This window comes from Furipterus horrens, unplaced genomic scaffold (genome assembly GCF_987537825.1).
Source record: "Furipterus horrens unplaced genomic scaffold, mFurHor1.1.pri manual_scaffold_1, whole genome shotgun sequence".
In the NCBI taxonomy this organism is placed as follows: domain Eukaryota; kingdom Metazoa; phylum Chordata; class Mammalia; order Chiroptera; family Furipteridae; genus Furipterus; species Furipterus horrens.
In genome coordinates, this window is record NW_028327171.1 from 26,549,200 (window position 1) to 26,562,703 (window position 13,504).

General features: G+C 37.4%; 1 protein-coding gene across 2 annotated transcripts in view; it reads left to right on the forward strand.

The window, feature by feature from the left end:
* Positions 1 to 5,192: 5,192 nt before the first annotated feature.
* Positions 5,193 to 13,504, forward strand: part of SMC4 (structural maintenance of chromosomes 4) — a 38,817-nt gene continuing 30,505 nt past the window's right edge. Inside the window, exons 1-5 of one of the 2 annotated variants that reach the window (XM_090273354.1) lie at positions 5,193 to 5,412; positions 6,387 to 6,715; positions 7,634 to 7,812; positions 8,266 to 8,457; positions 9,949 to 10,125. In XM_090273354.1, the coding sequence (XP_090129480.1) occupies positions 6,577 to 6,715; positions 7,634 to 7,812; positions 8,266 to 8,457; positions 9,949 to 10,125 (687 nt within the window). In that variant the 5' untranslated portion in view covers positions 5,193 to 5,412; positions 6,387 to 6,576. The remainder of the gene's footprint in view (positions 5,413 to 6,386; positions 6,716 to 7,633; positions 7,813 to 8,265; positions 8,458 to 9,948; positions 10,126 to 13,504) is intronic. The other variant, XM_090273362.1, reaches the window with a different exon arrangement.

Below are 13,504 nucleotides of genomic sequence, written 5' to 3' on the forward strand. Positions count from 1 at the left end.
CTAGGGACAGATTCAAAGACACAACAAGCAAAGGAAACAGGTTTTCAAATGGGAGTACAGTTCAATTACAAAAGACCTCCAACCCCCACACCACTCCAATTACCCGTATGCATTTGCTGAAGTGTAGGTATATACTGTCATATTTACATTTCCTTGCAATTCTAGTTGTCATTATAGCTAGACCTTGCCAATCACACTTTCGTATTATTTTTATTGGCTAAATTTGTAATCCTTGGGCAGGGTGTCCTAATAAATGCAGGGTGTTTATTATTACTCTATCCAATAACCATGTGACTCAAAAAATTTTTTAAAAGTAGTCATCTTTAATTCATCCTTTTAATTCAACTAGCATGGAAGAATCATTCAACCAATATACTAGAGTGCTGTGCAACTGTTTAAAAAATGAAAAGAAATCACTATTTATTGATATAGAATGATGTCTATAATAAATGACAAAAGCTATACCGCAATATTATATAACTCAATCCCTTTTGTGTAAATAAAAAGGGATATATATTTAAGCTATTGGATACTAAATTATTTTTCTGGGAAGATATACAAGACACTTAATGGAGATGTCTGTGAGGGTAGGGGCACAAGGATGAGAAGGGAAGCTTTTAATTCTCATTTTCTATGTTTCTGAAGTGTTTGACGTTTTAACATGTTCATAGTATTTTATTGATCTATACAGTCATATATTTATTATAGAATTAACTGCGTGATAGGATTATGGCCCAATTATATTTTTTCTTTATGCATTTCTGAATTTTTTAAAAAACATGTTATTATATTTTTTAATAAAATCATCATGTCCATTCTCTTTGCAATCTCTACTACACTTGACCCCCTTCTCACAGTGACCCTGTCCTAGTGATCTTCCACATATTGTACATTGTGTTCTTCCTTATTTAAAATGGGGCTAATACTTATTTCACAGATTGATTATGATGATTAAATAAGTACATAGTGTTCAGTTAGAATGCTGAAACATAGTAAGAACTTAATCATTGTTACCTATTTATAGTGCAAATTGGTGTTTTTCTCACCCTGCATATATTCACTCCTGTCCTAGTTACAAAGAACTCTTGGAACACAGACTTTCTCACTCTTAACTCATGTGGCTTGAATGGGGCCAGCATGAGACCCAGACTTCAGCCAATTAGAGCATTCCATTCCCTTTACATAGAGACTGTTTCAAAAATGGCCTAGAACTTTTAGTCAAATAAATGATGGGGAAGAGAAACCCTCCTTACCCTCAGTCTTTAATTTTAGAAGATTTGAGGCTGGAGTTACTGTAGCTATCTTACCACAGCAGGGACACACCCTGGAGGTGCCAAAGGCGACTATGTGGAGCCTGTGAATAATGCCAAGACAATGGTATGCAAAGCAGAGCAAAGAAAGAAACCAAACCCTGTTGTCTTTGTTTGAACTCTGAATCCAGTTATGGTCACCTGATATTTTGATTGTGGGAGCCAATTTTTTTTTCCCTTAAAACAAATAGGATTGGGTTTTCTGTCATGTGTAGAGTCCTACCATAGATATTACTATGATTATTTCTTTTTCCTAGATTCTAAGGATGAAAATTTTCTGATGTTATCCCTTCTCTACTCATAACTTTAAAAGTCTAATCAATTTTTAGTGTTCCAACTATTCTTATAACACTGTCTCATCCTATTTTCTCTCTTGATCTATATTCTCTACTGCTACTGCCCATTGGATAAATGCATATATTTTCATAATCCCAACAAACATGAATTTTTTTTTAAAAAACCTCATCTTTCAAAATGATCCCCCCCCCCAAAAAAAACTATTCTACTTCTTCACTTTCTATTTTCTCTGCATTTAGTTAAGTGAGAGTTTCAACAAGGTTAATATACGTGGAGGCTTATATTACCAAGAGGAATATTTATTACTATCTGTCCTGTGTCTATATCCAATTTATTAATCTTGAACAATATTTTCTAAGTACTTATACATCACTTATATAAGTTCATATTTATTCATTTTGATTTATTAGTTAATATCTAGTTAACTCAAAGTTTACAATCACGAACCTGATTAATATTTTTAAATATTTACCTGCAAAACTAATTTCACTTTATGAAATGTTGCAACCACATTAGAAGACAGACAAAACTTATATTGTAATAATGACAAAATCATGCACCTGAAGAATTGCAAATGTGGTTTTAATTCTACTTTCAACTTTTTTCTGAACTTATTTCTTCCTATGGGGTACAATTTTACTTTTAAAATGTAAAATTGTGGGCTGTCTTCCTGGTCTGCCTAAAATTATAGTAAATGGTTGTTAGTGGATGATTTTGGATCAGAAAGACTTATTTATACTTTCCAAAATGATTATGACCTAGTCCATTTCAACTGGACCAGCCTCTTTTTATCAATTAGACAGTGTTAATTTCATGAGAAGTATTGGCAGGAACTGATCAAGTCTTTATTTATTTATTTTCTTAATTTATTTTTCAGAAAGAGGGGAAGGGAGAGAGAGAGAGAAGATGAAACCATCAGTTGCCTCTTGCACACCCCCAACTGGGGACCTAGCCAGCAACCCAGGCATGCTCTCTGACTGGGATTCAAACCAGCCACCTTTCAGCTCACAGGTCAGCACTCAATCTACTGATCCACACCAGCCAGTGCTCCAGTCTTTATTTCTTGTGACCTTTATCTCTTTTCAAATCACTTCTTATTCTGAGTGTCCTATTTTCACTCTAGATTTATGTCTACTCTGTAGCTGTTTGTTATGAATGTCTTTTCTTCATTATACAATCTGGTTTAAGGCTGTTTAGAAAATATTTGTTCTGAGTTGGGCATAGTTAGGTTCAACTAAATCTAAAGCCATCAGTCACTTTATTGATTTACTAAAATTACAGTTCTTTCTCAACAGTCATTAGGACCTACCATTATTTATAACAATCATCAAAGGCAGTAAAAGTAGGATTTATCTGTGATTTAGCTTTCTTCCTATCCCTTCATCACTAATTCAAAGATTCAAACAAAGAACAGTATCTCATTTTAAGTTTACACTCTTAACTTTGTACATTAAAATCTATAAAAGCTACAGACTTTATTTCTTCCAAATGTGTCATATTTTTTCCATTCTGCTACCAGGGACTTCTCACCTCCCACATGGAAGACTGTACAGTAATAATCTAACTAAGCCATGCCTGGTTTCAGTCTCTTTTGCCTTTAACACATCTCACATAACTACTAATTACTGTTCTTTTTACCAAGTCATTCCCTGGCGCAAAATTTTTTTAATAGATGTTTCCTCTATATCATATCTAAAATCCCTGACCTAGCTTTCAAGACCCTTCATAAGCTAACCTTCTTCTAACTTGACATCCCATTGTACACTCTTAGCACAATAGCAAATGCTTATCGCATGCGTGCTATATGAACAATCAAACAATTCTTTGAGATAGGTATTACATGCTGGTTTTATAAATAAATACTTTCAGAGAAAGTGATACATTGAATAAATTGTCCAAGCATGTAGCTACAAAATGATGGGATTTGAGATTGTTACCTATTACATCTTTCTACGACATTGTGCTGTCTCCAATTTACAACACTCAATGTGGTCTAGTCTTTTCTTTTTCATGGTTGGCATCTCTCCAGCTCATGTTTTGCATTGTTTTACAAACTTCAAATATCCAAAAGATTTCAGAAGCTTTCAAAGAGAATCCTTATATCTTCTTGTATGCCTACCAGCCAATTTTTTTCCTTCAGTTTTATTTTCTGTAGTTTGTCTTACGAAAACAATAAATATAAAGGTATAATATCAAGTAAATGCTTATTCAAACCACACCAGTCTCCCAAGCTCACCAGATTCATACACCTGTGGTGAGTGTACACACCCCTCTTTGTTAATTACTAAACCTGATTTTATGCTCCTCAGGACAGGAGTCATAATACTTACTTAGAACGACAATATAAATTCATTCATAAAGCTGATTGGTGCTTTAGTATACCAGGCCCTCGGTGTGCAAAATTTAAAGAAAGAAAAAAGAGGCTCCTAGTTCTCAATGTCAAGTACAGAAAAGTTGCTGAGTAAATATTAACTGGGTGATTAAGACAACTCTGAAGAATCTGATCAAAGTTCTGGAAAAACTAACTCCTCAGAAAAATGCACAAACATACAGAATTTTGTATACTATTTCAGAGGGTGGAAGGAGGAAACTCGGAACTCCTCTTAAGTCCAGTCACCAACCACCAGATACACAGACTCCGGGTTAAAAACTTACTGACATAACTAAGTTCTCTGGGAACAGAACTACTTGCTTAATAATCCTGATTATGCCTTGTACAGTGCGATATATACGATAGCTACTTTAGAAATATTTGCGGATCTATAATTTCCTCATAAAGATAACCAGATGACATCAGTAAATCGTTTCTTCCCTGACGGAGTTTTTCAAAAGTCAAATGATTTCAAAAGGCCACCCCCGACCCCTTCACTAGTAACACTAACGACCTAACACCAATAACTCTAAATTATTATTTCGTTATTCACATGTGTACTATACGATCATTCACCAATCCAGATCTTCTCCTTGTTGTCCCTGGACTCCCTCCAAATTCAGGGCTTCCTCCGTCGCATCCCAAAAGCTACGTCCAGAGCCCCACTGCCCCCCCAAGGAGACAGAAAATAACCGATGCTCCAAGCCGCACACACCCTCGAAGCAGCAAAGGTGGGACTCAGTGATGGTCACAACTTCCAAACCCTTTCTTCGCCACGTCCAAAGATGAAGAAATTTACCTTAAATTTCAGGAAAGATGTGGCGATTGCTCTCACAGAGCTGAGACCAGTTATCAAGAAGCTTCCCGACCTCCCTGTCACCATAGTGACTTCTAAAGAGCTACGCTCACTCCCTCTTCCCGCGATACTTCCCCACAGCGCGTCACCCGAGCGGGCCTGAAGCCCCGCCCCCCGGAGAGCCCGCCCTGTCTTTGGGCGTTATTGGGCTAATGAGTCCCGCCTCCAACTGTGGGTGGAACCCTACTCTTATTTTTTTCCTCTTTCAAAACTCGTCAGGTTGGAGGAGGGTTAAGGGGGGTTGTAATATTTTTATAAGAATGCTGTTTCCGTAGGTCACAGGGTAAACATTGCTTCTCTCTTCCTTTTCACTTAGTAAAAATGTCCCCAGTCTCCTGGCTTCCCCCTCTAGTAGTTCGCGCATGTGTGTAAACGACCAGAAGATGGCGATGATAATCGCCGCACTTTTTTTCAAATTAATGATTCCCAGAAAGCATTGCGCACATTTGTAACGAATTTCCGTTCGAGTTTGTATTTTAGGCGCCATTTTCGAGTGAAGGACCCGGAGCCGAAACACCGGTAGGAGAGGGGGGCTTATACAGCCGTTTCCAGTCTTGGTCTGGTGGACTGTCCCGAAGGTAAAGTACATCTTTTCCTGATCAGGTTGTCATACTCTCACTTCCTACGCCGTCCGCGCGCGCCCTGAAAGTAGAGGCCTTGAGCTGGAGCAGCCGAAGTCTGCGCTGAGGCTGTCGCCGGGAGATTTGTTTCGCTGTCACCCCTCCCCCCCTCGGCCACTCCTCGGCAGTCGGGGCTCCCGCGCGCTTTTCCCGGGCGCCACTTCTCTGAGCTACTCAAGCGTCGCTCGGGGTGGGGGGGTAGGGGTTCTGAGCCTCACGGATCTCAGAAATCTTGGTGTCTGTCGGGGAAAGGGCGTTGCCCCCCTGCCCCCTGCCCTACTCTCTTCTCCCAACAGACTAATCGGCGGGTCTTAGCCTTTACTGGTGACCTTTCATAGTTTATTATCCAACGAGATTCCGCCGCGGGCCCCGGAGGGACAAGCCCCGGTCACCCCAAAATGTTTGAACCGGAGCAGGCGCCCCCGGAGTCCGATTTGGAAGTCGCGAGTTGTTGACCCCAGGCTCCGGCCAGCCCAGTCGGGCTGTAGAGAAGAGACCTCGAAGTCCCCGAGCCGTCAACGGCACCCAAGAGCCAAAAGGCGGGGAGAGGATAGTGGGCGCTAGTAGTCCGTTAGTCTTCTGCTCTAGGCACAGTTAATAGCCCCTCCAACCAAAAGCTAATACGAACTCGTCTAAGAAGTCTGCACTTGCATCCCTAGCCCCGAGAGCGTGGGAATGTTAGTAAATGCCAACGTATGGAAATGACTTCGTTTAGAAATTGCATTCAGATATGCTTATACACTTATACTATCGGCGAGGGGGTAGAGCATTTAAAAATAAAAGTTCCTTAAGCAGTTGCTCCATCGTTGCTTGATTCCCAGGCACGTCTAGGTTTCCCCATTTGCTTAGGACTTTTTTTTTTTTCTTTTTTTTTTTAAGAACGCGAATCCCGACTCCTTAGCACTTGGGTCTTTTGTGCCTTCTTTCCCCAGGACCCGCTGGCGTTGAGCGGGGTTTTTTAAACAGGCTCTCAGAAACGGGTGGACGGAGTTTTTCCTCGATTGGGGTCGGGTAGAGGCAGAGCCGTCCGGCCGCGGGATCTGGCGGGGAACCTACGTAACCTGCAGGGCCCTGAGGCCGGTGGGCTGTCTTCCTCCCCGCTCTCATCCGGTCGCAGCGACCATGCCCCGTAAAGGCACCCAGCCCTCAACGGCCCGGAGCAGAGAGGAAGGGCCGCCGCAGTCCCCGAACGGCACCAGCAGCGACGCGGAGCCCGAGCCGCCGCCCGGCCGTGCCCGGAGCCCGGCCTCTGGTACCGCAGGTGAGTAGCCCGCCGAGACTCGGCCGGAAAGCGCGCGGGGGCGACCCCAAGGGGTCCGCGTCCACCCCGAGACCTGCGGGTTATTTAGCGTGGGCGAGAGTGGCTGCGGGGTTGACATCTGAAGATCGCGTGTCGGTCCGTTAGGTCTGCTCAAGAAAGCGATTTGGCAATTTTCAGAGATTAGGCTCTTCGTGCTGTTTCGGTGTAACGGTGCTGGAGGAGGTGGGGGCGAATAAATGGCCTCAGTTGTGAATTTCTGATTCTGGCCTTGTTATTTCCGCGGAAATCGGCACGGTCAGCCAATAGCCAGGGGACTTTTTTTCAGGCAGCATCACCGTGACTATGTCAATATAATGAAAAGTTGCTTGACCCTAACGTCACTTACGTGGTCTTAAAGTGGGATTAAAGGGATGATAATTACTCGAAACTATCGGAGCTTTTGTGAGTCCAATAATTTGAATGACATGGAACCCCTGTGACAATTTCGGTGGAGCCCGGGCGTGTCCAAAGTTAAGTTTCCAGGTGCTGAAAGATACGTAGAGAGTTGGATCTAGAGCCTTAGGATTTAACCACCTCTTTACGTGGGGAGCAGGGATCAGGCTGTTGTGGTTTTCCCAGATTTGCCTTGTGATGTAGTGTTTTGACTCCAAAGAGTTATGCTTCTATAGATTTTTGTGACTGGTGGCATTTCTTGAAAGAATTTGGGTTTGATTTTGTTTTTGTTTTAAACCAAGATGAAAGATGCTCGTCTCGTGTGAGCTTAGGTTAATACTATTTAAGTGGAAAATAGAGATTCCTAAATTTCTTAAGTAACAGTTCTACAGAGATTAGCAGGCACTTCCAGTCCTCAGAACGAATTGCACTAATTCAGGTTCTTTCCCCCCTTGCCTTCCTTTGCGTTTCCTTTGACTGACTTAGAGACTCCAAGTGAAGAAACTGATAAAAGAAGTTTAGAAGAGATTTTGAATAGCATCCCTCCTCCCCCACCTCCAGCAATGACCAATGAAGCTGGAGCTCCTCGACTTATGATAACTCATATTGTAAACCAGAACTTCAAATCCTATGCTGGGGAAAAAATTCTGGGACCTTTTCATAAGGTATTTGATAATTTTAAATGACTATTGAATGATAATGAGTTTATTACAAGGCGTTTTGATTTTTGTAACTACAGTATTATATTGATGTATGATTGATACATAGTATGCTTTCTTGGCTTTTAACAATAAATTAGTTTTTTTATATGATTTTCTTTGGTACCTCTTTCTCTATTGTAAAGTTTTTCTAACTAAATAGAATTGGTGAGTTTTGGGTTTGAAGTGAGTATTTTCTCTTTACTATTAGGATGAATTTTGTAAAAAATTAGAATGTGGTCTTTTAAGGTTTTGAAGCTTGTGACAGGAGTAAAAAAACTTAAGTTGTGTTATCTTGTAGCAGTGAAAACTTGAATATGTGTAGATTTGCTGCAAGTTTAAAAAATCAAGCAGTTCATAATCAGTATGACCTTCTAAACTTCACTTTAATTTTTTTTTTTTTCTGTTCTTTTTATGCAGCGCTTTTCCTGTATTATTGGGCCAAATGGCAGTGGCAAATCCAATGTTATTGATTCTATGCTTTTTGTGTTTGGCTATCGAGCACAAAAAATAAGATCTAAAAAACTCTCAGTACTAATACACAATTCTGATGAACACAAGGATATTCAGAGTTGTACTGTAGAAGTTCATTTTCAAAAGATAATTGATAAGGTAAGGAAGGGATTTGGCTATTATTTGCAATTTCAAGTAAGGAATACAAAATATTTTAATACGTTGCACATTTTGTTATTTTTGGCTTGAATTTGGCTTTTCAAAGTTAATATATGGTTAAAACAAAACAGATTATTCATTTAATTACCTCCGTGACCATATTTTCTTTTTGAGTAGTGGTGGTGGTGGCTGTGAAACTTAAAATATTAAAATTTTTAGCCAGGGAAGTTAATTTTAAGTAGCTCGCAGTAGTTAGTTCTTACTTTTCTAGAATGAAACATTAAGCAGTTTTAGTATTCTGAGTGCCAAATAGGCATTCTTTTACTATGAATTTTTGCTTCATTTTTAAAACTACATTTGTATTGCTTTCAAATAAATTACTTAAACTTGAAAATGTAACAGTTGGCCAATTTAACCATCTCTGTTATTTCAGCTCACATTAAATGTAATGTCAGTATTCCTGTGTATCTGATATGAAAGAGCTTTGCTTCAGTTTGCACTACCCTTTTCATACGGGAAGGGGGAAGGGTGAGCTGACATGTTTGTTTTCTAGAAAAGGAGGCAGTTTACACGGTTTTGTTATAGGTTTTTTTCTTTTCTGATTAATAATTAACTTTGGAAATTCATAGTTCAAAAATGACTGGCTGGAACCTAAAAATATAGAAAACTAATTATATAATGAAAAGGGGATATTACTCAGCTTGTAGGTTTTATTTTAATTTTTTTAATATAAAGGCCTATAGATCTACACAGTTGCATCTATTTTCTTTTTGTTTAACTCCTTATCATACAAATTGAATTGGAAAATGGATTGCTAGTAAATCAGATTAAATTCTATTTGCTAATGTAAATTTTAAGTCATAATTTCAAAATGACAGACTTTTAAGGGGAAGTGAATTTTAATAAAGTAGATTTTGTACTTCATTTATTTTTTTAAATCTGATTGTTTCTAAGTGTGGGGAATGTAGTTATCAATTAATTTTTTACAATTCTTTTTACCTTCAAGTAATGGTATTTTTTCCTCCCCCCAGCCCCTCAAAAAAAAACAACTAAGCCGTATCACTTCGTTACTGCCTTCTTTTTTCCTTGAATCATCCTTTGCTGCCTTTTTTAATGGACTAATAATTTAATCTGTCAACATGATTTAATAATCTGTGTGGGTTTATTTTGGATATGGTCAGGTTCTTGCCCCCTTCATCAACTCTTTTCTCAGTCAAATGTTTTTAGGCTTGTTTGAAGGTGGGGGTTTCTTTGTTTTTTTTTATTTGGTTTGGCTTTTTGTTTTTTGTGATCTGAGGAAGGAGTCAGACAACTTTGAAAAGTATACTTTGCTAAGAAAATTATTTCTGAGAACTATTTCTAGTTTATATGCATACTCTTTAAAATTTTAATCCATAGAATTATTTTCAATATGATATGAGTACAATTTCAAGCAGACCTGTAACTTAGTACCAACAATTGTTTTCTGGTTTTGTTTTTTCCTCAAAACAGGAAGGGGATGATTATGAAGTCATTCCTAACAGTAACTTCTATGTGTCCAGAACGGCCTACAGAGATAATACTTCTGTGTATCACATAAGTGGGAAGAAGTCAATGTTTAAGGATGTTGGAAATCTTCTTCGAAGCCATGGAATTGACTTGGACCATAATAGATTTTTAATTTTGCAGGTAAGTTTATTAAAGGCTTAATAGGTTCTCTTATTCCTGTTAACTTTTTTTTTTTCCCCCTCAAATAAAGTTTAGGGGGGTTTCCCCTGTTGGAGAAATCCTGTATTTTTGAGGCCTTAAAGTACTATAGCAGCACATCATGGTTTACATACTACAATCAAGATGCGAATCATTATTTGCTGCTCTAGAAATTTAAGGGAATTCGTTTTAAACTATATTTTCATCATTAGCTGCTCGTGTTTGGATGGACTGACTGTCCTGTTCCGCTCTAGCAGCACGTAAATATTGGCGTAGTGAAATAAATATCAAACACCAATATTATTGTGCTGCTTTAGTGTGACAGGGATATAGCAACTATTTATGATTTTTGTTCTTATTTCCTTTTTATATAACATTTTAAATAAGATTCATTATCTCCAAATAGTTCTTTTTCTTTACTTTTGTTCTTATTCTTATCTGTACTAATATTATATAGCAAAAAAGAAAAGACTTTGTACACTCGGTCTTTGCCAAATTTAAGTGAGCACCTAGCTACTTTAATCTAGAATGGTTAATTAAAAGCTTACTGAAATTGGTTCTTGTTTTGTTTAGAATGGCCTACTTGAATCACTATTGGAAGATCAGAGAATAACTGATATTTTATTCTTAAGTATCACAACTCTTAAAGTTTTTTTAAAGAGGTATAAATTTAAGTACTTGGTGTTAAGTTGATTTTTATTACAAAGCCTGTATTCTTTATTTCAGTAAGGATATATTCTACTAGTATTGCTTAGTAAGAAAAATGCTTTATCTTTTCTTCTTTATGTGTCATTGCCTTTTTAAAAACTTTAGTGTAAAGCATGATTTTGCCTGACGTAGTAAAGTTCCTTTTTTACTTGAGGCTGTCTTTTCCTGTGTCCTGCCCAGAATCACCAAAGGGATCATAATAAAAACAAAACTATATTGCAATGTGTAAATAGCTGCTAATATTCTTTAGTATCTTGTTCTACGATTTTACACTAAGCTGGGAATTTTTATTTGATACTGCAAGTTTTGTTAGGGTGACTGAGTGTTCCCAGTAACAGATTTATAAAATGTTAACCCCTTTTTCCATTTTTGTGTTTGTTTCTCAACTATTTTTTTAAAAGAAAATTTTACTTTTAGACATGCATAGTATATGTACAAAGTAAATAATTATTATTCTGAAATGACTTATATTAATACCTTTTGTTACCAGGACGGTACATTTGTAATGCTTTTATAACCCAGAATTATTTTTAAAAGAATGTTGGTAAATCAGCTCTAGATATATTTTTAAACAAGATTTGAGTTAACCACCAAAAGTGGAATTAAAGCTTTGTGGGTTTTATAAATCAAGTTTTAACTGTTTTATGGACCATTGTGTTCTGGGATTTGGTTTAGTTAATTATGGATAGAAAGTTGTGTCCCTTTATAATACTAAATTTGATAATGATACCATTTTGTAGGAACCTATACTTGTATTTATCTTTTATTTATAATTTGCTGTTTACTATTATCTTGGGATAATCAAAGTTTTATGCATGTGCAAAGACATCAAAATAAAGTGGACTGCATTTTAACCCTTGTAAGGGTAAATTTTTTCCTTGGTGCAGCCTCTCTCCATAATTCAATAATAAAGGAAGCTAAATAAAGTAACAGCTTCCCAAAAAAAGTAAATAAGAATAGTTTTTTTAATTGTCAACTTTATATTATATATGTGCTTCTGAAGTACCTAAGATGCTTACAAAGGTAAGCTTTCCAAATTAACAGATTAAATTCCATTTGATTAAATTTACAGGTAAGCACTTCAGGAACTTATCTGTTAGGAAGAAGAAAGAGGGATTAGACTAGGTAGAACTAATGATACCCCATTTAAAAGTTTGAGGGAAAGATGCAGTGGTTTCTATAGATTTTTATTTAGTTCCTTATCAAAATCTTAGACTTCTGCACTAGAGATTTAAAGCATTTGAAGGTAAGTAATAATGTGGTTTTTATTACTTTCTCTCCCACTGAATAACATTTATCTTAAAAACTAGCTATGGTTTGGGAGGCTGGAAACATGGAGACATCATAATATCACCATCCAAGACATAAGTGATTACTTTGAATAAAGTGTATAGACTGGCCAGCAGTGATGAACAACAGAAGTCCATAAGGTTATATTTTATCAGTTGACCACTCAGATGAGTACCTCAGTAGGTACTATGCTAAGATGCTATAAATGATACAGAGATGGTTAAACCCTGTTCTTGTCCTTAGAGGCACTAATATACATGCCTTCAAAAAGTGTTAGATTATAATTGACCATTGTACTTGTCATGTTTGTATATTTATTCATTTATATGTACCTGATTGGGATCCTTTGTCCCATTATAATAATTATCGGTGCAAACAAGTAGGGTTTCATTAGCTCTGGAAAGCATTTCGTGGTGACTGTGTCTTATAAGTTAGGTTTAGTTGGTTTGGATGCATTTGCTCCATTCAAGGTTAGAAGAATGCTAACGCTTAATGCTTTTATTATAGTTCAAAGTTGCATTAATGATTGCTGTCTCGGGAGTTTTTTTGTAAACACCTGAAAAGCTACAACAATTAACACAATTTTAGTTTTGTCAGGGTTTCTACTTTATATGGTTTGTGTTTCTATTACCAAATCTGAATTGAAAATTTCAAAGAAGGCCCTGGTTGGTGTGGCTCAGTGGATGAGTGCCAGCCTGCAAATCAGGGTCACCAGTTCAGTTTCCAGTCAGGGTGCATGCCTGGGTTGCAGGCTGGATCCTGGGTTGGGGGCCTACCAGGGGCAAACGCACATTAATGTTTCTCTCCTTCTCTTCCCTCCCTTCCCCTTTCTCTAAAAATAAATTTTAAAAATATTTTTTAAGAAGATTTCAAATAAGAACCAAGATGTTTTTTCTTACTGTTTAATAATTTGGAGATTAGATTTAGCTCTGAGTTGTTACCTATCCATCTCTTTCTTTCCAGTATAGTTCTCCCTAAGCCTGGCATGGCATACAAACTATTTGAGTTATAGTCTTTTAGCCTGTAGAAGTAAGTCCGTGCTGGATCAAAGAAATTTTTTACTTTTATCAACAATTCCTCAATTATTTAATAGTGTCTTGTTCAGTGGCCTCAACTATGAAAGAAAATAGGCTGACCATAAGCAACCAGAAGAGATATCAAGCCATCCACCCACTAAAGCAGCAATTTTTAGCCTTTTGCATCTCATTCATGGCATACATAAACCAATTGCTAAAATTCTCCAGCACACCAAAAAATACATTTTTTGCCAATTTGACAAAAAAAAAAAAAAAATAGGTATTATTTTGATTCATTCATACCAGCTGGCTTTTGTGTTGGCTGTTGTCATTTTTTAATTTGACAA